Source organism: Vanacampus margaritifer, chromosome 14 (assembly GCF_051991255.1).
Source record: "Vanacampus margaritifer isolate UIUO_Vmar chromosome 14, RoL_Vmar_1.0, whole genome shotgun sequence".
Lineage (NCBI taxonomy): Eukaryota > Metazoa > Chordata > Actinopteri > Syngnathiformes > Syngnathidae > Vanacampus > Vanacampus margaritifer.
In genome coordinates this window covers 12,502,634-12,524,249 of record NC_135445.1, presented here as the reverse complement: position 1 = coordinate 12,524,249, position 21,616 = coordinate 12,502,634, and the positions used below count along the sequence as shown (strand labels likewise).

General features: G+C 39.6%; 1 protein-coding gene across 1 annotated transcript in view; it reads left to right on the top strand.

Moving 5' to 3' along the window:
- The window catches only part of hcn1 (hyperpolarization activated cyclic nucleotide-gated potassium channel 1), an 86,284-nt gene that overhangs the window by 47,099 nt on the left and 17,569 nt on the right, over positions 1–21,616 (top strand). The window contains exons 4-6 of the mRNA XM_077586394.1: positions 8,845–9,063; positions 13,571–13,717; positions 17,676–17,916. Of these exons, the coding sequence (XP_077442520.1) occupies positions 8,845–9,063; positions 13,571–13,717; positions 17,676–17,916 (607 nt within the window). The remainder of the gene's footprint in view (positions 1–8,844; positions 9,064–13,570; positions 13,718–17,675; positions 17,917–21,616) is intronic.

The following is a 21,616-nucleotide window of genomic DNA, read 5'->3' as shown; positions in this document are numbered from 1 at the left end:
TTTCATTTCTTTCCAACAGTAGCATCTGAAGTCTTTTAGAAGGATCAGAAAGCTCACTCCAAACATACTGGCTGTTTCGGCGGCAGTGGTGTAGTCCAGAGTATACGCGGGTATTCGGAGTATACCCACTTCTTTTTCAGTCAGCATTGAGTATACCCACTTCTAAATCTCCCCTGATGCACATTGTTCAGCCATGGCCTACCCTCCTCAGCCTCTAATTGGCTGGTACCCCCTGCCTACACTGATTGATTGGCTAACCTTTGGCATGAGGACTGATGAGCCAATCGGAGGCAGAGTAGGGCAGGTCATTTCTAGGAAAACAATCCTTCAAATGCTCCCCGATTCACTAAGGCGACCCAGAAATTTAGCTCAGGTGAAACTGATATGCGCTCTGGGTTCGATCCCTGGGGTGGACGCTAATGCTCTAGTTAAGTTTTATAGTAGCTAGGCTGGTACTTCATTTTTCATTTTTAAGTAAAGTTAAAACACAAGAATGGGGGCACATTGTTTAAGATTCAGCATTCAATAATACTGAAATACTTGAAATGAAAATAAAAATTCTTTTGAAAAAAAAATGGTGAAAATTGAGAGTATACCCGCTTCTCCAGGGACCACTACACCACTGGCGCATGCTAATGCTAAATGATATCTTGGTTGACAGTTCAACACCGCTAACCAATACAATGCACTCACCTTTAGCCAAGCTTTTTTTGCTCTGTCCCGACAGCTATTGGAAGCTGGTTGTGCCGTTTATCTTGCGCCGGCCACGCATTGCAGCATTGGCAATATAGCGCTAGGAAGCTCAGCTTGCGTTGTGTCTGACTGGCACTCCTATTTTGTTGCACTCAACAAAGTTTCCGAAGAAGAGAAGAATGCACTCAGACAATATTTCAATCTAAGCTATGGTTAACGGATTCCAAACACCGTTTGAGTTTATTTATTCATTTATTTTTATTCATCTGGGCCGATAAAGTGTGTTTAGGAAAGGGCATTATTTCCACCCGGGCTGTCAAGATGTCAAACGTGCGCGAGATAAGGAGCGAGCAACTTTAAAGAGCGAGAATGTAGCGACTGCATGAGTGGGAAGCAAAACCGCAGAAGGTCATCGGCATCACAGACCAATCCGAAGCCAAGTAATGTCGGAAAATGAGACGTTCGCTGAATATCCCAAAAGACAGCTAACATTAGCGTCTGGAACCGTAAAGCTGTCCACTTCCTCCCTCATGGGTTTAAGTTCTCTCTGCCTTCTGTGCACTGTCAGACAGATTTGTTTTTCATACGCTTACGTAATTGGACAAATGAATATTGTGCAGCACTTTTCTGTTTTAGCCATACATGTGAGCGCTTATTGATTTTTAGCGAGTTATATGTTTGCGTTACAAGAACAGTTTTGTGTGCTAATGTTGAAACATAAGGGGAGAATTGATGTGAATTTATGTCATATATGTAGTAATAACTTGGAAATTATGAAATTTAGATACTTTGGAGTTTTTAAGCTAACACAATTCAGTTTTTTAATATCAATTAATATTTTTTATCTTTTATGCATTTAAAAAAATATATAGCATTTCAGTTAACCATTTTACAGCCATAGGCAGAATATTTAACCCTCCTATTTTGCATTTTGTAAAAAGTTTTCATGCACTCTTTGCTGTCAAGTGTTTCCTCGTCTGGCCCATTGAAGGCCACTTTGTCATAGAAGTCTAAGTACTGTTCGCTATCTGCCCATTCAGAGAAGACACAAATTACTGCATCACCTGTTTAGGATAATATTTTTCAGAGAAATCATATGTGCTGGTTACAAAAAGCACTGCTGTATATTTACCAGTTTGAAAATCCTTAACATTCACACCTATTTATAGTCATCATTGTTCTTCTCTTGGTGTTTATTTGCAGTGCTTTTCTTCCTCGACACAACTGTAGGAAAAAAAATACTCAGAGGCAGCTCATAATTTGACAGAGGTGGGAAAATCCTGGATATTAAACATTACTGGTAAATTTGGACTTGTGTGAAGTTAAAGTGTAGTTTGAAAGATGAAAAAACACTGTGAACTGAGGTTGAGTTGCGTAGCTACCCGGAACATAAACATGGATGCACACATTGTGGCATCAGAGTCTACAGAAATGCTAATGTCCTTTAAAAACTATGTTTTCCAAATCAGTTTTGATCTGAATGGAAACCCTGTATTTAACTCTTAAATAGTTCAGAGGATGACTGCAAGATTTTGACAGCGATTTGGGATGCGATTTTTGTGCGATAATGAAGTCAGCCATCCACTTTTTTTTTTTAAACAAAGGCTGAGCTAGCGGATGAATATTCAACCATGTTGCTTATTTGGCAGCACGCATGTGGTGTTTAATTAGAACAAGCCGCTTGAATTAATTTGCTGCGTTCACCTCATTCGTTAGGAGCCCCACTTCTAGCGGAAGCTGTGTTTTGGAGAAGATGTGTTGATACACCAATGAGTCACTAACACACACGCACGCACACACACGGATGACCGAGCATTATGTGACGAGAGATTCTTTCAATCCCTGCAATTCTTCCCGATGATTCAGGGATGGAAAATATCATGCCGTTTGACTGGTGAAACAAAATCAATATGTACAAAGTGTATAATTGGCCTCGTCATGATGCAGGGCTCGCAGTGAGTCACGGAAGGGGGAAGAAAAAAGGAACACAAATTAGGTTAGTTAAGAGCAGTGGTCTGAAAAATAATAACTGCATTTGTTTTTTCTGGCCCGTGTAAGTAGAAACTCTGCCAGATAATAATCCAGTGTGTGCACACGAATGTTGAAGCTTTATAAATCAGCATTTCAACAAAAAACAGTGAGGCTCACATTTGGGAAATTACCCCCAAAATCTTAATTAATAACAGTCTTTTATATTACACTCCATTGCTAATCTCCTTTTTCCTTTGCTAGGACGTTTACCAAAATGGAGTGAGTTAACTAGCAGTTAGCCGGAGAAGCTAACATTCTGTAGCAGTTTACATTGACTCAAATGCATCAATTATACAAGATTCAATCTAAGTCCTTCTTTCGCAAAAAAGTTGATGTCAGCACATTCTAGTCCCGTGAATAGTGACTATTTCCACTAGCGGTTAGCCAGAGAAGTTAACGTTATGTAGCAGTCTACATGCAATAGCAATTAAAGTTCTCCATTCACATAAATTAGTGAAATAAGATCAAGTAGACTAATTGTTAAGTTTATTTTGTTTTTTATCAGCCATGCAAGCTAACATGGTAGTGGAAATATTCTACTAGCGGAAATATCTAACTAGCGGATAGCCGTAGAAGCTAACGTTACATAGCAGCTGTCTACATATTCACTGACTCAAATGCAGCTGTCACACAAGATTCAATTAAAGTCTTTCATTCGAAAAAGTTGATGAAATGAACTCAAGTTATTAAGTTTAATTGAGCTTTTATCAGTTGTATTTGTAAGCTGGCATATCAGTGGACATATTCACTTAGTGTGGGACTGGAATGTGTGACAACAGTCAGAGCTGTGTAAAGGTCGTTTGTTAAAAAACTTTCCCTCACCCCCTCGGCCTAATGCTGCATTCGAGGATGGTTGGAAGTCAGATATATTCGAGTTGTTTTTTCCCAGGTCCAACCTGAAAGTGTTTGAGGCTAAAGTAAACAACAAAGATGGTGGATATTGATTAAAAAAACATGTATTTTGGTCCTCAAAACTCATTTTGACCTCCAGCAAACTTGCCTTCTCACAATTTTGCTTCATTTATTGTTTTTTTAAAATCTTATTTCATAAGCATTTCATACAGTTCAGTAGTAGAATTTCATGCAGGGAGATAGCGGCAAACTGTCACATATGTTGTGTTACGTGAAGTTATGTCAAATATTTGTGAATGAAGAAAGCTATCTAGTTTCTGAAGGTATTATTTGATTACTATATTAAGTGTAATCTTTGCGTGTTCAAAATAATTGAAAAATGAGATCTGATGAAGAAGCCTTCTTTATAAAGAATTTATTTTAAGAGCTCTTAAAAGACACAAGAGTAAATGCTTACATTCCAAAGGTGATGTTAAGCCTCGAGTGTGTCAATATGAAAATACACAGTCGTTTTATAGATGAAAAAAGCATACTCCTCCTCTGAGGCTGGACAAAGGGTTAGTAATTATAATAGACAGACAAGTGATTTACTGACATGTTTACTCCAGTTCCGTCCAAAGCCGGAAATATATGATTAGACAGGTACTACCATGCGACCCAGACTCCCTCAGACCCACAGTGTTATCACCATGAGAACTTGAGAACATGACTCCCATGTGCATTCCTATCTCACCAGCTGGAAGGGAGTGAAAAGTGTTATTCATTACAATACACAGTTACTGTATATTCCAATATATGTTTATAAGTAAATTCATAAACAGTAAAAGTATGAATAGAAAATGTTAAATGTCTTCATTTCATACTCGAGTAAATTGTCTTTTATCATTCACAGTGTGTGTTTCCAAAGGGGTCGCAATTTTAGAGTGATGTCACATTATAGTCCGTCGTTAAGTCGGGGTACTTTTTCTTTCCGACTTCGCAAGTGGAATTCAAGGTTCTGGTTCAAGGGGGCGTCTCCGTACACACTTCCTGGTTTGAACTCGGAAAAGTCCGACCTCCGACCATCCTGTAATGCAGCATAAGAGTCCTATCAAGCCTGCTATCTAGTGGTTAGCATGAAAGGCTAACGTGGCAGGATACAACCTCACTCAGTCAAACAGCCAAAACAATATGTACTCAGATGTGCCACATACTGTAAGTCACAGAAGATCAAGTCAACATCTTTTTCTCACATAAAGTTGGGTAAATAAGCACAAGTAAGCTTCTATTTTACAAGGAGGCTAAAATTGCATTGCGAAGCTAATGTAGCAGTCTTTATCCTCATTGAGTGCACATTTTTGGGGCAAACAGCGCAAACGGCTGGGACTGAAATACACGATACTAGTCATCCAAATCTTTTAAGTCATTTGTTCACCTCTTCTTCATTTCTCAACAGAATAAAACCCATTCCAATTTAAATTTTTGCAGACCATTCAGCTAGGAGATTTGTAGTATGTTTGCATTTGAACGATTCTCATCACAAATCACCCATAAATGCAAGGGCTGGATGTAAATTTCTTGTCTCATTCTCATCACACTGATTTTATTTATTTATTTTTTTTTTTCAATTCTCCATATATTATTTTAATCATTCAGATTTCCTACATTTCATCTAATTCTGAGCTATTCAGCTGTTCAGCGTCAGGTCATCAACATTTACGTGCAATTTCTACAGAAATTGCGTTCTCTAGTTATTAATATCATTTGCATCGTCTCGTCTTTGAATCTTAAGTACAAATCTATGCCAAAATAGTAACCTCATCTATACGAACAATAAAACAAATCATAACAATTCAACACAATGCAATTCCCAGAGGCCCGTATGTGACCCGCAGTGCAAACACAAATGTTTGACTAAGCGATGACAATGCGCAAACATGGTGCCGACGCAGCTCTTCTCCGTCCGCACGACAATGAGGCGAAAAGGTGCCGTGAGTCAGCTCAGACTGGCACAACAACCAAAAAAAAAGTATTTTATCTTCCCTTGCTTCTCCAACCATGCAAATTTTGTCAACACAAACATTCAGTCAACGCGTGCAAAGGACACCTCCCGACCTCGCAAATGCTATTTGTTCCGGCATCATGGTCAGCTGCCTCTTGTGTTCCGGCCTTTGTGCAAAATGAAATATTCAGTGTTTGTTTTATGACAGAAAAAAAAAATATGGTCATAGTGACTTTGGACAAAAAAAGAAGCATCTTAGCCAAAGAAACCAGTGTGGCGAATATAATGAGAAACATGTTCTAATTGGTCTCATTTAGAAGCAACTAATGAGCAGATGAAAAGTGATGAGTCATGATGATTAGCTGTTGAATTTTGTCACTTGCAAAATTCCCAGTTTGACTGAACTGCATCCAATACAATAATAACATGAATATTGATGATCCTGGTTGGGACATGGTAGAGAGGGATTGGAATCACAGCATCATTTATGATACAATATTCTCCTGATATTGTCAAGCAATACAGACTGTAGCGTGATACAATCAGGATACTCTAAAATATTGGAAATAAATCATTGACTATACAAAACAATATCTATGTATCATGATATTTCTGTATTCTTCCAACGATACTGATAATCTCTTAATACAATGATTATGCAATTATTGATGTATTAGAAGGCTATGGTAGGACAATATCACTCTATATAACTGGGAAAGAGAAAACAGTTGCTTCTCTATTTTTCCACCAATAGTCTCACAATACACTGATTGCGCCATCAATAATTTACTGGAAAGAAACCCTCTCGGTTACTGACAAAAAAAGAAGTAAATAATAGAACATTGACGAAAAATCCGCCAAACGGCAAAGGCATTGGATGAAAAAAATGTTCTTTCTAATATATATTTTGCTAGCAATATTTTTCTAGTAGCATCAAAGTTGTAACAGTGATTGTGCTTTTTATATTGGAGGAAACCACATGCATGTATTTAACGAGGTGCTTACATTTATTACCCGTTTTTCCTGACAAGGAAAAAGGAGGTATCTATTTGAGGGAGGTGTTTATTTGGGGTGGATGATAATTGGAGTTTGCCCTCCATCCGAGGATATACAGTACAGTATGTCAAGAGTCCCCACCACAACTGTGTACTGTAGCTCAACGCTCATTTTGCAAGCATTCTTTGCACCAGTGCCGTCCCCTCCATTATTTGGCTTCTTATCGGACCACGTGGGCTCACTGTGTTTGCTCAGCTTTAGTCAGATTGATGGTGAGTCAACGGGGCCCCGAAAAAAAAATTAAACGCACAGCTGGACACACCGGATGGGTGACTATTATCATGCTATTTGCGGCACTGAAGATGAAATAACGGTCATCCTGTTCAAATGTGTGCGGAATTTCATTAGATGGAGGTGTCTCGTGGTTTAATCCTCAACGTCTCGGTGCATACTCACTTGGTAAGCCGCTATGATACATGATGGATGATGCGTTCAGGGACTGCAGTATCGCTTTCCAGGGCGTCTGCAGGTTAAGGGATACCAATTAAAATCTTTTTTTTATTTTTTTTATGGTCACTTCTATTAAATGTAAGCCTTTTACCTGAGCTCTCATGACGTAAACAAATCTAAGTGTCATTAGTAAAACGCAATACTGTACATAACAAAACAACTGACCTGTTAAAAGTTGCGTCCAAAGTTCAACAGTTAAACTGTCATCATTATTTTACTGGAAAGACACATTTTTAAGTAAAGTCATATTTTTTGTGATATAAATTTGTAACCTTACAATATAATATAAGTCATATAACAAACAAGAATAAAGTCATAATTTTGAAATAATAAATCAGCATTTTGGGGGCGGGGGGTGAAGTTGTAACAAGGAGAAAGTTAAGTTAAAGATGAAAAGTCATATTTTCCAACAAACATTATTTATCTATTTTAATCTCTTTTTTTTTTTTAATAAAAATTTAATTGTGAAAATTTCAGTTTTAAATTATTTTCCAAAGCAATATTGTGAGAATGCATTACTAATTTTTGTAGGTAAAACATCATAATGTTACGAGAATAAAGTATTTTTTTTATTTTATTAAAAAGTCATAATGTTACATATTATATAACATACAAATAAATAATCTTTAAAATAAAATTATAGTTTTTAAGATGAAAATATTTGGGGGGAATTTTGTATTAAAATGTATATTGTTGAGCAAAAATAGAACAGAAGTGAAGCAGATTGGTTGGCAGTTTACTGGTGGAAAGATAAATAATTCATCTGAGAGACTGCTTATGCACTTTGGTGCTGCTGGTTTAGTTAGCAACTGCCTTCAAATGGTCTGGTCAATGGGTGCCGTCCATGAACAGATATCAATTTTGTAAAGAAAGGCAAACTTACAAAATGATTTTGAAAGTTGTTGACATCTTGCATAATTGTGTTCTTTTTGGAGTAATCATTGACTTAAAAAAGCCAATGAAAAAGTGGAACGCAAATCTCATTAGATCCTTTAATCACTGCTGTACTTTGATCTCATCAAATTTGCTAAGATTTCTTTGCCATAAGCTCTAGTTGTAACATTTCAAAATGTTTAGATAGAGTATATGTTAATTGTCAGGCAGTTTTAAAAAGTAAATGTTGCAAAATTAATTGATTAGACGTCACAAAATCCTTCACTCAATTAAGTGAATAACAAAATACGTAACAAAAAATAAAAAACACAACACACGCTGCCTTTAATATATATTTTTAACCTCACTACATATCCATGCAGACAATACAAATAAAAAGGAAAAAAATATTTAAAAAAAGAAAAATGAAGCTGATGGTGTGATACTTCCCGAATTGAGCTCTTTTAAGCCTCCTTTTTTATTAAGCACCCGGGGGAAATTCAAAGAAAAAGCAAAATGCGCAACGTTAACGCTTTGTTGTCCACTGAACAGACCTTGCATCCGCCGGCCATTTTTTTGGAATGAGTATGCAAAAAAAGAGGAAGAGAAGCTTTCTCCTGCTTCTCTTAGGGAATAAAAAAAAAGACGCCTCAGATGTGTAAATAATGCAAGTTGTTCTTTTTTAGCACTGCCGACATGAACTGTTTTTCACCCCTCGGCAAATGGGAAAAGAATGAAGGCAGGTAGAAATAAGCAGGAGAAGTTGTAGTAAAGGGCATGGTGAGGCTGTGAGGCGAATGGAGTGTATGTTTTATGCGTGGAAATTCAGTGATCCATCAAGGAGAGTAACTTTGCCTACGCTTTGTCTCTCTCTCTCTCTCTCTCTCTCTCACTCCCCGCGCTGGCAGAACGTGTCCTGGGGCAAGCAGTACTCATATGCCCTCTTCAAAGCCATGAGCCACATGCTGTGCATTGGCTACGGCGCCCGGGCACCGGTGAGCATGTCAGACCTGTGGATCACCATGCTGAGCATGATCGTGGGCGCCACGTGCTACGCCATGTTCGTGGGCCACGCCACCGCGCTCATCCAGTCGCTGGACTCCTCGCGACGGCAGTATCAAGAGAAGGTAAGCGGGAAATTGTCCCAGGGTTAAAAGTGAGAAAGATTGTTTTACCCCACTTACATTCTTGAAAAACTTTTTTTTTTTTACCATTTAGCTGTCCATTTGTGTCCATCCCACTTCCTTTTTTTGGAACCATTTTAGCTGTGTTGATAATGTAAATGTAAACTTCCCTAGGTGGGCTTTTTGTCAGATTTTATATCCTGTTTATTGACTTAAAGTAACTTTACGCTAATCCCTCATGGCCCCCCTTTGATGCGCATAATCACATTAGCGCCATAAAGCTAAACGCTAATTAGCGCTGAGATGCTCTTAAAGTATTATTCATTCCTTTCCCACCTGGGGAAAATTCCGCTCATTTCCGCAAGACTCTAACAATTTCATCTTTATAAATGGTGGCTCCAGAAAAAATTAAAAATTAAATAATAATAATAATAAAAAAAGGTGGCTGGGTAGGCAGGTAGGTGGATTGATGGATAGATAGATAGATAGATAGATAGATAGATAGATAGATAGATAGATAGATAGATAGATAGATAGATAGATAGATAGATAGATAGATAGATAGTGTTAGATATTATTAACATTTAAATTCTTTATTTCATATATTAACCATTAATATACGTTATTAACATTTTAATTCTTTATATTAACCATGTTGAAATGTTTTATAGATGTGAAGTAGTGTTGAGCTCAGTATAATTTGACCTTGAACTAAGCTGGAACATATTGTTTGGTCTAAAAAAATTCCTTCTCAGTGTTCTGTGCGAAAACACATTTAGTCCTTGAGAACAAAATCTGCTTCGAACACACACACCCCTGACTCTGTTTTCGCCATCGCTCACGGAAAAGTACCCAGAGAGTATGTTTTGTCTACAAATGAAAGAGAGGCGGTCTGTTTAACTAGAAGAAGCCATTTTACACGCGGAAGAGACACATTCGGACTCTGAAATTCCACCTGTTACGTGATGTTTGGAGTCTGTCACGATGTCCAGAGATCTCTGTTTTTTTTTTATTAAATCATCTTTGCAAAGGTGTTTTTTCTTACATTAAATCTGTCTTCATATTTTTGGAACACGCAAAGAGGACAAATATATTTATTCCTCTTCAATAGATAGATGGATAACCACTACACAAATGTTATTCTTCTTCTCCACTTCTCTCATGATTACTTAATGTATGTATTTCTCTTATAGATGATGATTATCTAGCATTCCAGCCAAGCCACCATCTGGCAATTCCCAGAACACGTGGATGTTCCGGATATGTTTTGTGCTCGCACGCAACAATCAGATAACCCCGACAACCCCTTATAAGACATACCACTCAATGTACATACGTAATGCTGCCGTGCAGGGATTATTGTTGAGTATGGATTTGAGCTTACGATTGAATAACAAAAAAGACAAAGGAATGCCTTGACCCTTCGACAGATCATGCAAAAGCTATACATAACATACAACACTGCAAGCTGTCCTGCTAATCACTGAATAATAAGAACAACAATATTGCTACAACAGCAGCAGTAGCAGCAATAATAATAATAATAATCCAACCCTTCCTTTGGTCATCTTTAGAAATATATTCTAGCATACTGTTGCAGGATGTTAACATGACAGCGTGTGGCTCATACATGAACCCAATCTGACATCAAAGTTAACGTCAGTATGAAAAAAGGAAAACTGCTGCATTTTTTTTTTTTGTGTCCACGATCTGCTCATTGGTTCACCCGAGTGGCACGGTGCATTCTAGTGAATATTAATGACAGCAGGTCGCCCACAGCAAACATTGAAAGTCATTGAATTAGCGACATGCCTTGAACTCGGCGCGGATGTACATCTGTTTTATAGCAAATCTGCTTCATCCACTTCCCACGTCATCCTTATGACATCTCTTTCTGGGTTTTAGAGGGGCTGAGAAGCCCCCGCTGTTAACATGGCAGTGTGTATCACGAGGTTTGACTTTTGTCATTGTGACTATTTGTGTCTCACAAATGTATGGAAAGTTGGTCAATATAAACTTGATTGTAATATTGCAAGCTACTTCCCTATGTGTAACTGTAGAGCTTGTACATTATGGCCCAAATTGTGGAAGATTTGCTGCCAAAATATGTGATTTAGGTGAGAAAAGTTAATAGCTGTAGTGTTAATTAATCTGCAATATTCAGAATCCCAGTTTGGAACAGCAAAGGATGAATGTAGCTTTTCTTTTCTTTTTTTACACATCAGTATTTGGACAGCTATTAGCTTTAATTATATGGTTTGAGTTTTGGAAGTGGATTTTCCAAAAATGTGCCATTAAAATATGAAAAGTTGATCATTTTGTCAGGTCCTGTGCCACAATTTATTATTCATTAGCTGTAATGTCCTTTTCTCTGGTTTGCAAGATAATTTGGGTTGGTAATGAACAGGACGCCCCGTCAGAAATGTCAGATTTTGAATGAGCCATTTTCTCATTACAAATTACAAAATATTCAATATTTAAATTATGTTGACTCCGTTAAAATCCAGCGGGCCGTCAGCAGAATTATGGCCGGCCATTGTGCACTGGCGGCCATGGATGTGAGATTTGTTTTCTTTTTTTCTTTACATCAACTAACATCTACGCATAATACCGTTCAGCAAGCCCTCTGAGCAGGACTAACCAGCATTTTTTTTTATACGCACCTCCATGTATTTTTAGCATGTATGAAAGCTTATGTTGCTGAATTAATATGAATCATATTCAGACTTTAATCTACAAACCAGCATCTTACTTGTAGTGATGTCGTGCACAGTGCTTTCCTCTAGCATGACTTTGTGTCCCACTTTGGTTATCCCAGTCCAAATGAACAGTTAGAGCCACATTCCAACTTGTCCCACACGCGCCAAATAAATTCACGCCCTCCCCGCTAATAAACAATGACCCGAGATCTTATCAAATGTTTGCAGCCGGGAGAGAGGAATCAATGAGGGATGCCTCGTGAGCATCCTGTACAAGTTTCATGTAGTGGGCTAGCCCTGTGTAATCCGTGCTAATACGGTACCACCTATGTGAAAAACTGCATTATAAATAGTCGTAATTCAAAAACATTTATGTGAACCACTTCAATGAGGACAACCTGACGTGAAAGTTATGTGAACCACTGCACAATTCCAAGACAATTGTGGGAACCCCTATTCTACCAATAGACTGAACTGAAAGTCAGCTGAGTGAACCACTACACTACCAATGACATTTGGTAGGTAATTAAAGTGGCTTTGTGAAGTCCTGAACAACCAATGGCATTTGTTAGAATATCAAGCCAGTTATGTGTACAACTACACTTCCGATGCCATGACTTGAAAGTTGTGCATACAAGCCCAAAAGTGAGAATTGAAAGCTAGTTGTATGACCGACTCTTTTGGTATGGATTTAAAATACACTATGTGACCCACTACACTATCAGAATTCAAAGTGTGTCATGTGTACTACAACTCTACAAAAAAAAAAGTTGAACCACTATGCAAGCAGTAGCCAAAGGGGAAAGTCAGTCATTTGAACCACTTCAATGAGAACGACCTGACGTGAAAGTTATGTGAACCACTGCACAATTCCAAGACAATTGTGGGAACCCCTACTCTACCAAAAGACTGAACTGAAAGTCAGCTGAGTGAACCACTACACTACCAATGACATTTGGTAGGTGATCAAAGTGGCTTTGTGAAGTCCTGAACAACCAATGGCATTTGTTAGAATATCAAGCCAGTTATGTGTACAACTACACTTCCGATGCCATGACTTGAAAGTTGTGCATACAAGCCCAAAAGTGAGAATTGAAAGCTAGTTGTATGACCGACTCTTTTGGTATGGATTTAAAATACACTATGTGACCCACTACACTATCAGAATTCAAAGTGTGTCATGTGTACTACAACTCTACAAAAAAAAAGTTGAACCACTATGCAAGCAGTAGCCTAAAGGGGAAAGTCAGTCATGTGAACCACTACACTATCAGTGGCCGGGATTTAAAGTCAGTTATGTCAACCACTATGCTACAAATAGACCTTGTGGGAAATGAAAGACAGCAATATGAGCCACAACAGAAAAGTCCCTTCACTTCACTTCTTGGACAAAATCATTGGGATTTTGTTGGACAATGGATGTGAACAGTGAGGAATGTAACCTGAATATGTCAGTAGGATGTTACATGTGCAGTCGCTCACTACTTCACATTAAGATCACGGCTTTGCTGCCCATCAGCATTGAGTTTCATGCTTGCTTGAAATAATGGCAAATGCAACCTTGGATTGACGTAGCCTCTGGGAGCAATTTGTTAAACCCCCCCCCACCCCCACCATCACCACCACCTGACTTCCCCTCTTACTCCCCCTCCCTCCAACATAGGACTAAGCACTTCAAACTCTGAGAACGTGTGTTTTGCATTTAAATCAACACCAACTTGTCATCATTCAGTCATGAGCTCTCTTGGGAGTCCACGGAATTGACTGGAACTCATACAAGTCTGCTTGTTGTCTGTCTTTGCTTCCCACAGTACAAACAAGTGGAGCAATACATGTCCTTCCACAAGCTTCCGGCGGACATGCGGCAAAAGATACACGACTACTATGAACACCGCTACCAGGGCAAGATCTTCGATGAGGACAACATCCTTAGCGAACTCAATGACCCGCTCAAGGAGGTGAGAAAAAGTGACTTAAGGTTAGAGATGGACTCTTAAGAACATAAAATCGGGAAGTCATAATAACACTTTCCCGGCTAAAACGACACATCAAGTCTGCCATTTTGTTTCAAACGGGCCATTTTAGGGTCACATATCCAGAGGGATTTTTAAGAAATTTTACCCGCAGGGTATGTGGACTAAGCATTATTGCTGTTAATAGAGAAACAGTAGAATTATTTTATTTATTTTTTATTTTTTTATTAATTGTTTTTCTGGAGAGCTCAGTATTGTTCATTCGGTAATTTTACCGATTTGACATGTCATCATCATTGCTCTCTTTATTTACTTATTTTTATTTTGTATGTGGGTGAGTATGTGTGTGTGTGCATGCATGCGTGTGAGTGTGTGTGTATTCATTAGTTCACCTAAAACCTATTAAAAAATCCCATACCGTTCACCTAAACCAAACACTTCCAGCCATAGTAGTGTCAAGGAGGGGAAGCTTGGGGACCCAAACGCGGGAAGACAAGACAAGGCGAGGAGGCAGAGGTCCAATCAAAAAAAAAAAAGAATTTAATTTCTATGAAAAAAAACGATCTTCCAAATTACAAGATAAAACAAATCATTAAACAAAACATGAACCAAAACATGAACGGGAACAACAAGGAAAAAAACGAGCGGCAGGACATGGGGGGAAAAACAATGAACCCACACAGACAGAGGGGAGACAGCAGACTAAATACACTAATGACACAACAAGACACACCTGGGCAAGACACAAGTGGCTGAGGGCACTGATTGGATAACACGAGGAAGGGCAGGATCACACTTAACAAGACAAGGAAAGGCACACAAGGAAAACAGAATCTAAACATAACAAGTAGAATTGATGCCCCGCCCTAAAAATGTTTATGTATATGCAACAAAATATGATCCCAAGACATTTTAATACCATTTGAAACCCATCTTACGAAACAACATTTTTATGTAACGACCGCTACTTTGCGGAAATTCAACTAAAGAGAGGGAACACTGTACATGTCATACAGTATGTAATGAATTGCTTCTGCATCATTTTATTTTTAATCCAGGCTCAGCAAAAACACGTAGGCACTGAAAATGTACGTTCGATATTTACTGTACAAGTTTGACGTTAACAACAGCGCACTCGTCTCATTTTTATACTAACAAAGATCGATAATAATCAGATACGTCGTGTATGCATCAGCCATATTAAAATTGATGGCGAAGTCATTGATCAGTTTTCTACTTTGCGACTCCTCATATCCACAGGATTACATGAGTAATTACACTGGGCAGATATGGGCGAGGAGCGCCATAAAAAACCCATGCAAGCGTGGCGTTCGTGACCGTCTCCCATGCAGACCCATTAAGCAAGCGCGCTCGCTCGCAGGGTCGAATGCCGCAGATCCCAGACACTTGCGGTGGAGGAAGGACGAGCGGGGGATTTATGGTTATTACCTACAATGCGGAAAATCCTTACAGGCTTTTTGTCCACTATGCAGAGTAGGCAAAATCTGCCTGGTGACAGCGTCACACAATCAAATCTGCCCCGTGGGACTGGCGAGTAAAGACAATCTGAGTCACACAAGCACTTACGTCATCATTTCACTGCGAAACACTTGATTTTATGGACGTGCCCAGTTTGAACATCCCTGGCAGGAAATTTTAGCGGTGAGGATTCTCGTGCCCCGGTGAAGTACATCTAATCCAGACTTCCCACAGTAACATCCAAGAGCTGAGTCGGGATCGTTGGCTGACGGCCACCTGGCTGTTGTTGGCACCTCGCCTTCACGGCCAAATTTGGAAGGAAGCGTGGGGATGATGGGGAAGGGTGGGTGGGGGGTTCATAGTGGGAGCGAGGATCCTCTCCACTCAGCAGACTAGGCGGAGAATCTGGCGTGTTGTTTTTATCGCAAGATTAAAGCCACCGCCGACATTGCTGGCTCCAGCAAGTGTGACCACCTGGGAAGCATCAAAACAGCAAAGGTGCCAATATTAGGAATAACCGTCAGAAAGTTATTTGTATTTTGTTTTTGCTTGCCCAGTTTTGAAGCAGGTAAATTCAGTGTGAAAACAATAAAAGAAAACTCACCACTTGATTGCTAAATAATTAGGAAGATTTGTTGGGATATGGATCGATGTGAGTATGTAAAAATGGGGAATGAGTTAAATTACGTTACGTTTTGTTTTGTGCAAAATTGTACACAATGTTAATGTAAAGGCACTTCTTTTTTTTCTTTTTTTTAACCCAGCAAAGAAGATGGACAACGTAACATTGTAACATAACGTAACATAGTGATGTTAATGTAATGACATGACGTAGTAACATCATTAAATTGTCTGTTTGTCTCTGATGGTACACTTAAGTTTTCACAGTATGCAATAAGGATGGGCATTTAAGTGTTCTTGGAGAGAAAAAAAACAGCATGAAAGGTTCATGTAATAATGTAATTTTTTCGAAATTCAGTAATCCTCAATTTTACACAACATTCTTTTTTCTTTTTTTTGACAGCAAACTAATAGGAGTAAAATAAATTAATCAACGTGACACTGTTGCCCTAATCGCTTCAGGATTTAAGTAATCAACAATCAATTCTGCATATTGAGAAAGCTTAATCATTTAATGATGATAAAATGTTCTTTGCTTAACATTTGGAAATCTTCCTACTACAAAATTTGACTTTATCCTTATACTGTGTTTGTGTGGGTTTTTGGAGAAACTTGAATTCTTGTAAATTTACTCTAATTTATATTATATATATAATATTACTACTTTTTCTTTATTCTCATAGCTTTCAATATTGTTTTCTATAGGCATGTTCAATACTTTTTTCTGACACATAATATTTTTCCCAAAAAAGAATGACAGATAATTAAACCGATAAAGAAACGCCGATATATCCTAATAAAGCATTTTTTCCTTAAAATTGCATGAAATTAATGTCAGTTTTCTATTTTTCTAATTTCTGGTTCCTGATCATAAAACGGCCCGATACCCATACCCGTAATTAAGCAACAATCGAAAATGTTTTCATTTGATTACGACTTTCTGAAAATAATAATACTAACCGTGTGACTTTTTGGTTTTTGATTCTATCATTGACTCATTCCCACTCAAATTGGTTGCAGTCTGTTAATTCACTTAGTTTTGCCTTGGAGACCATTTTTTAAAAAGAATTCATCTTTAACGACAAATCGCAATGTTTCACCTGTCTCTTGTGCGCAAGTTGTTTGGAAACACCGTTGCTAGGTGTCGTGAAAACATTCTGTTCGGCGAGGAAGAACAAACCGACGTAGCGGCTTTGACAGCCGTATCTTCAGCTGAGTGGCGTGCTAATCTTTGAATAATATGTTTAGCGCATTATGTAACATAATATCGTGACTGTTCAATTCCCTTGGCATGTGACAAATCTTTAAATAAGTATTGTGTAAGCAAAGATTGTTTGCAGCCAAGAGGCCTCCTTGAAGCATGAAAACTGCTTACTATCCAATTCGTTAGTTCTGCTCGGTGATTGAGGTCATCGCCCCTGGCATGCGGCTAGCCCTCGTGTAGTTAGCCGCAGAGGTTGCGTAGCGCTCTGTTAATGTCCCGTTATGCCGCAAGGGTGGCAAAAGGGAGGTGAGGAAGTCAACCGCACGACACGTGCCGAGCAGCTTTCAATCTGTGCCCCGTTGGGGGTAAAAGGAAAACAAACACCTAATCTCCATCTGGACCAGGGGGTCCGGGATGGGGCAGAACTCATCAAGATTTGACAGCAGTGCCAAAATGTTTTCCTTAGAAGTGCTTTAGAGGTTTTAGGGATAAAGCGGCAATATGCGTCTAGTTCATTTTGTGCCGCCTGATAATAGCAGCTGGAGCGGCAAGTGATTTTCCAAGTTTTTTTTCCCTCCCGCCACAATCTCTCCCGGGATCTCATTTGTCGCATGTCCCTGTTTTTCCCTTTCCCGCCAGGAAATTGTCAACTTCAACTGCCGCAAGCTGGTGGCCACCATGCCGCTGTTTGCAAACGCCGACCCCAACTTTGTGACGGGGATGCTAAGCAAATTGAAGTTTGAGGTCTTCCAGCCCAATGACTACATCATCCGCGAGGGCACCGTCGGCAAAAAGATGTACTTCATCCAGCACGGCGTCGCCAGCGTCATCACCAAATTTAGCAAGGAGATGAAGCTGACTGACGGATCCTACTTCGGAGGTAAGACCAAGGCCTTGGTTTTTCTGTCAAGATGGCTAGATATGTGATCCTGAAAGGATTTTAAATTTACAATAAACTAAGCCATTTTGCAAATTGCGGAAAACATTTGAATAATTGACACCCCCCTGAAAAACGTTTATAATCAACAAAAATATACCCCAGGCCACACCAGTCGCCTTGGGCGGGCCATAAGGGTTCGTGCCCGCCCACCAAGATGATTGTGCCCCCCCCCACCATTTGAGGCACGGATCTCTAAAATGGTTCTCCTTTTTTATTATTATATTTTTCATTCATTCTGTTTCGCACTCTTATGTCCGAGTGTCAGTAAACGCAACACAGGTCTGTCTTATCTGCAACAGCCATCACAGCCTTACTGAAAATAATAGGTAGGCCTATGCTGATTTATACGCAACAAATACGTCAATGTTGGCGTGCAAAAGTCACGTATATTTAAATCTAAAATGAGGTCCTTTTTTCTATTTAAGTCTGCTGCAGACAACCGTCGAAACAGGTAGCCCGTCCGAAGCGATATGCCAGCGCTTCCGCCATATTGGATGTGGCAATTGTATGTGCCATTAAATAGGCAAATAATTAATAAGATTGAGTTAGAATGGGATAATGTAATCAAAGGTGACGGTTCCCTATCAATCCAATGAGTTGTGGCTTGATGATACATCTCCAAGGCGAAACGTCTTTACAAATAGCTTCACTTTGCCACATCCGACAACGACAGCATTGCCAGCTACTGTATGTGTATGTACCGTACGTAAATGCTGTCTATGATAATACAGTCAGCAGGCGCCATTCAATGGATGGATGCACGGAAGTGCTATGTGGATTTATCCAAATATATGGGGCAAGTTAATGGTGGTGAATGCCTATTTTGCTGATGAAAGATGAATGTCGAGAAACTTTATATGAAAAATTTAATTTAAAAAAAGATGTACTAGCGGGTGTTTTTTCGTCCGTCAGTGTAATATCTAACCGGGTGAAGTACCAATGGACTTCTCAGTCTGTCACTCTGACGGATGCCCGTTTTAAAAATTGCAGATAATGTCTTCTGTCCCCACGGGCCGCATGTCTGATATAAACACTGGTATAAACACATTGTAGTTTTTTCATGGCTGAAATGCATGCCAGGAAAGCTTATTTTGGAGGACTGACTGCTTTACTGTCATTGGCCAGCTTCAAGTTGCTCTTCATGCAGTCATTGGCTTCTCTTTTTTTTTTTTTCTTTGAGAGAGCTCAGTATTGTTCATTCAGTAATCTTGGGTGTGCACGCACACACTCGCACACACGCACATACACATAATCACCCACATACAAAAAATAAAAATAATTAAAAAAGGAGAGCAATGATGATGGCATGTCAAATCGGTAAAATTACTGAATGAACAATACTGAGCTCTCCAGAAAAAAAAAGAAGAAAAAAAAAAAGTAATCTTGGGTGTGTGTGTGTGTGCTCATTAATTCACCTAAAACCTATTAAAAATCCCATACCGTTCACCTAAACCGAATACTTCAGAATCCCAAGTCGTGAAGTTCATTGGCCTGTCTACATGTCAATCATCACAAACAGTATCAAGTATTATTCTATTTTTTATTGTTACAGTCGCACAAAGGGGTCCACAAGTACACGTTTTTCTAAAAAAAAGGAAGTCAACCCACAAATACACACGGTACAGTATTCTGCTTTATGGAATATAAATTAAGCAGAAAAATCTACCCGTTTTTATCCATCTCAGAGGGCGGCCATTTTGCCACGTCGTCGACTGAAAATACCATTACAGTTGCTCAGGTAACGACCAATCACAGCTCAGCTTGCAAATGTCACATGACCAAATTCAAAAAACAGGTGTGATTGGTCATTACCTGAGCCCTGAGCAACTGTGATGTCATTTTCAGTCGACGGCAAGTGGCAAATAGGCCGCCCTTATATTTCACATTCTTTTAATACTTTTTTTTTGTTGTTTAAAATGAACTACTCGAAGTCATCTCTACATCCTCTGCATTGCCTTGTTCGCCAAACTCGTGGTCAGGCATACAGTTAGTGTACATACTGACGCACGCTGAGTTGCGCCCGAGGCCATGCGTTGGATGCCTCTTGAAGTCAAATTAATGCAGATTCTCATTAGGCAGCGTTGGCCGCTCGTCAGCCCCGCTGCCGTTATGTAAGCGTTCATCTGGTCGCTGGAGGGAGTCAAGGCGTGGATCAGGCATCCCCGAGGACACAGAGGTTGCCCGCCCTACCATCACCATCGCCCTCGCACACATTGCATGAACTCTAGCCCCCCTCCCTCTATATGTTCCACTCTTGGCATTGACGAAAGCGGATTGGACTTTCATTCTGTGGATAATCAGAAGCCTCCTCACTGCTGTTCTTTTCGTTCCCTCCACCTCTCAGCGTGGTTACCATCAATGTTTTAAATGTCAGCTGCTTCCCCGCCGCCTATTGTTTACTCTTGACAAAATCCGTGTCGTCTCAGTGTGAAGATAAAGTTTCCTATTTTAAGACGTGCCTGCATATTTTATGCTAAGTTCGACAGGCACTATAGAGGCGGGCGGAGGGTTCTAAGAATACTTCCGCTTTGGCGCGGCTCATGTCTCGCAGGCCAGAATCAAAGGGCGGAATTCGGTTGTCTTTTTTGGTTTGCCGCCGCGTGTTCAAAACTAAGGGGGTCGCTGTCATAAAGTGTCTGTTCATGTGACAGTGTGCCGAGCTGCGGGGCTTTTCATTGAGGTTTTGCATGGAGCGACCATATAGGGCAGAACAGCTCATTCAGACGAATCATCCTCTCGATATGATGGCGGTGATCATACTCCGGATATGCAGCTTGGATGAAGGGAAGGGTTTAAATACTGTAGGTGCGAATGTTGAGATAGATCTAAGGTAGTCTGAAATTAATGAACGCAGTGAGCCATAATTGCAGTGGTAGCCACAAATCAGGTTGTAAACAGCATTCAACTGAATATCACTTTAAAAGGTTTGGAAATCATTGTATTCTGTATTCATTGGAATTGGGGTTGTCCAAAACAAAAAGAGCACAATGCTGGGTTTTGCCGTGTTATGCCTGTAGCTAGCCACCTGCTGTTGCCCTGCCGCCCAGCTGGTAATGCCACCCGAGTGTGTGTGGATGAGCGAGCGAGCCCCGGGTCGGTCGGTCAGTCGGGAACAGCTGGCCCAACGAAGCGAGGCACCTTCCTCTTTTTCTCTTCTTCTTTTCCCGTTGATGATTTACACACCGCTGCCGTTGCGGCAAGGGCAAGAAGTAGTGCGCCAAGACAGAAAGCCAAGGGAGGAGGACGAGTGAGGAACAAAAAGCAGCCACAGGACACTATTAGCATGCTAATGAGCTGGACATGGAGAAGGACAGTAAGTCACAAAGGGACTATGGCCAATGATGCACAGGCCTAGCACAGAGGCATCATGGTGGAGAGGGAAATCACTCCTGGGCTTACTGTAATAGCAACTAAATCTTTAAATACAATTGAGTGAATTATTGACGGTTAAGATGTTTTTAATATGATACGTAGAGGAATTATTTCTCTTATGACAATATGTCACCATTTTTTTATGTTCAAACAAAAGACACGACAAATTGCCGCCTTATCTCTCAGGCCTCGTATCTTAGAAAAAAAAAAAAAAAAAGAAATAACGGCTTTCTCTGGTATGAAGACGGTATGTGTTAAATCCGGCCTC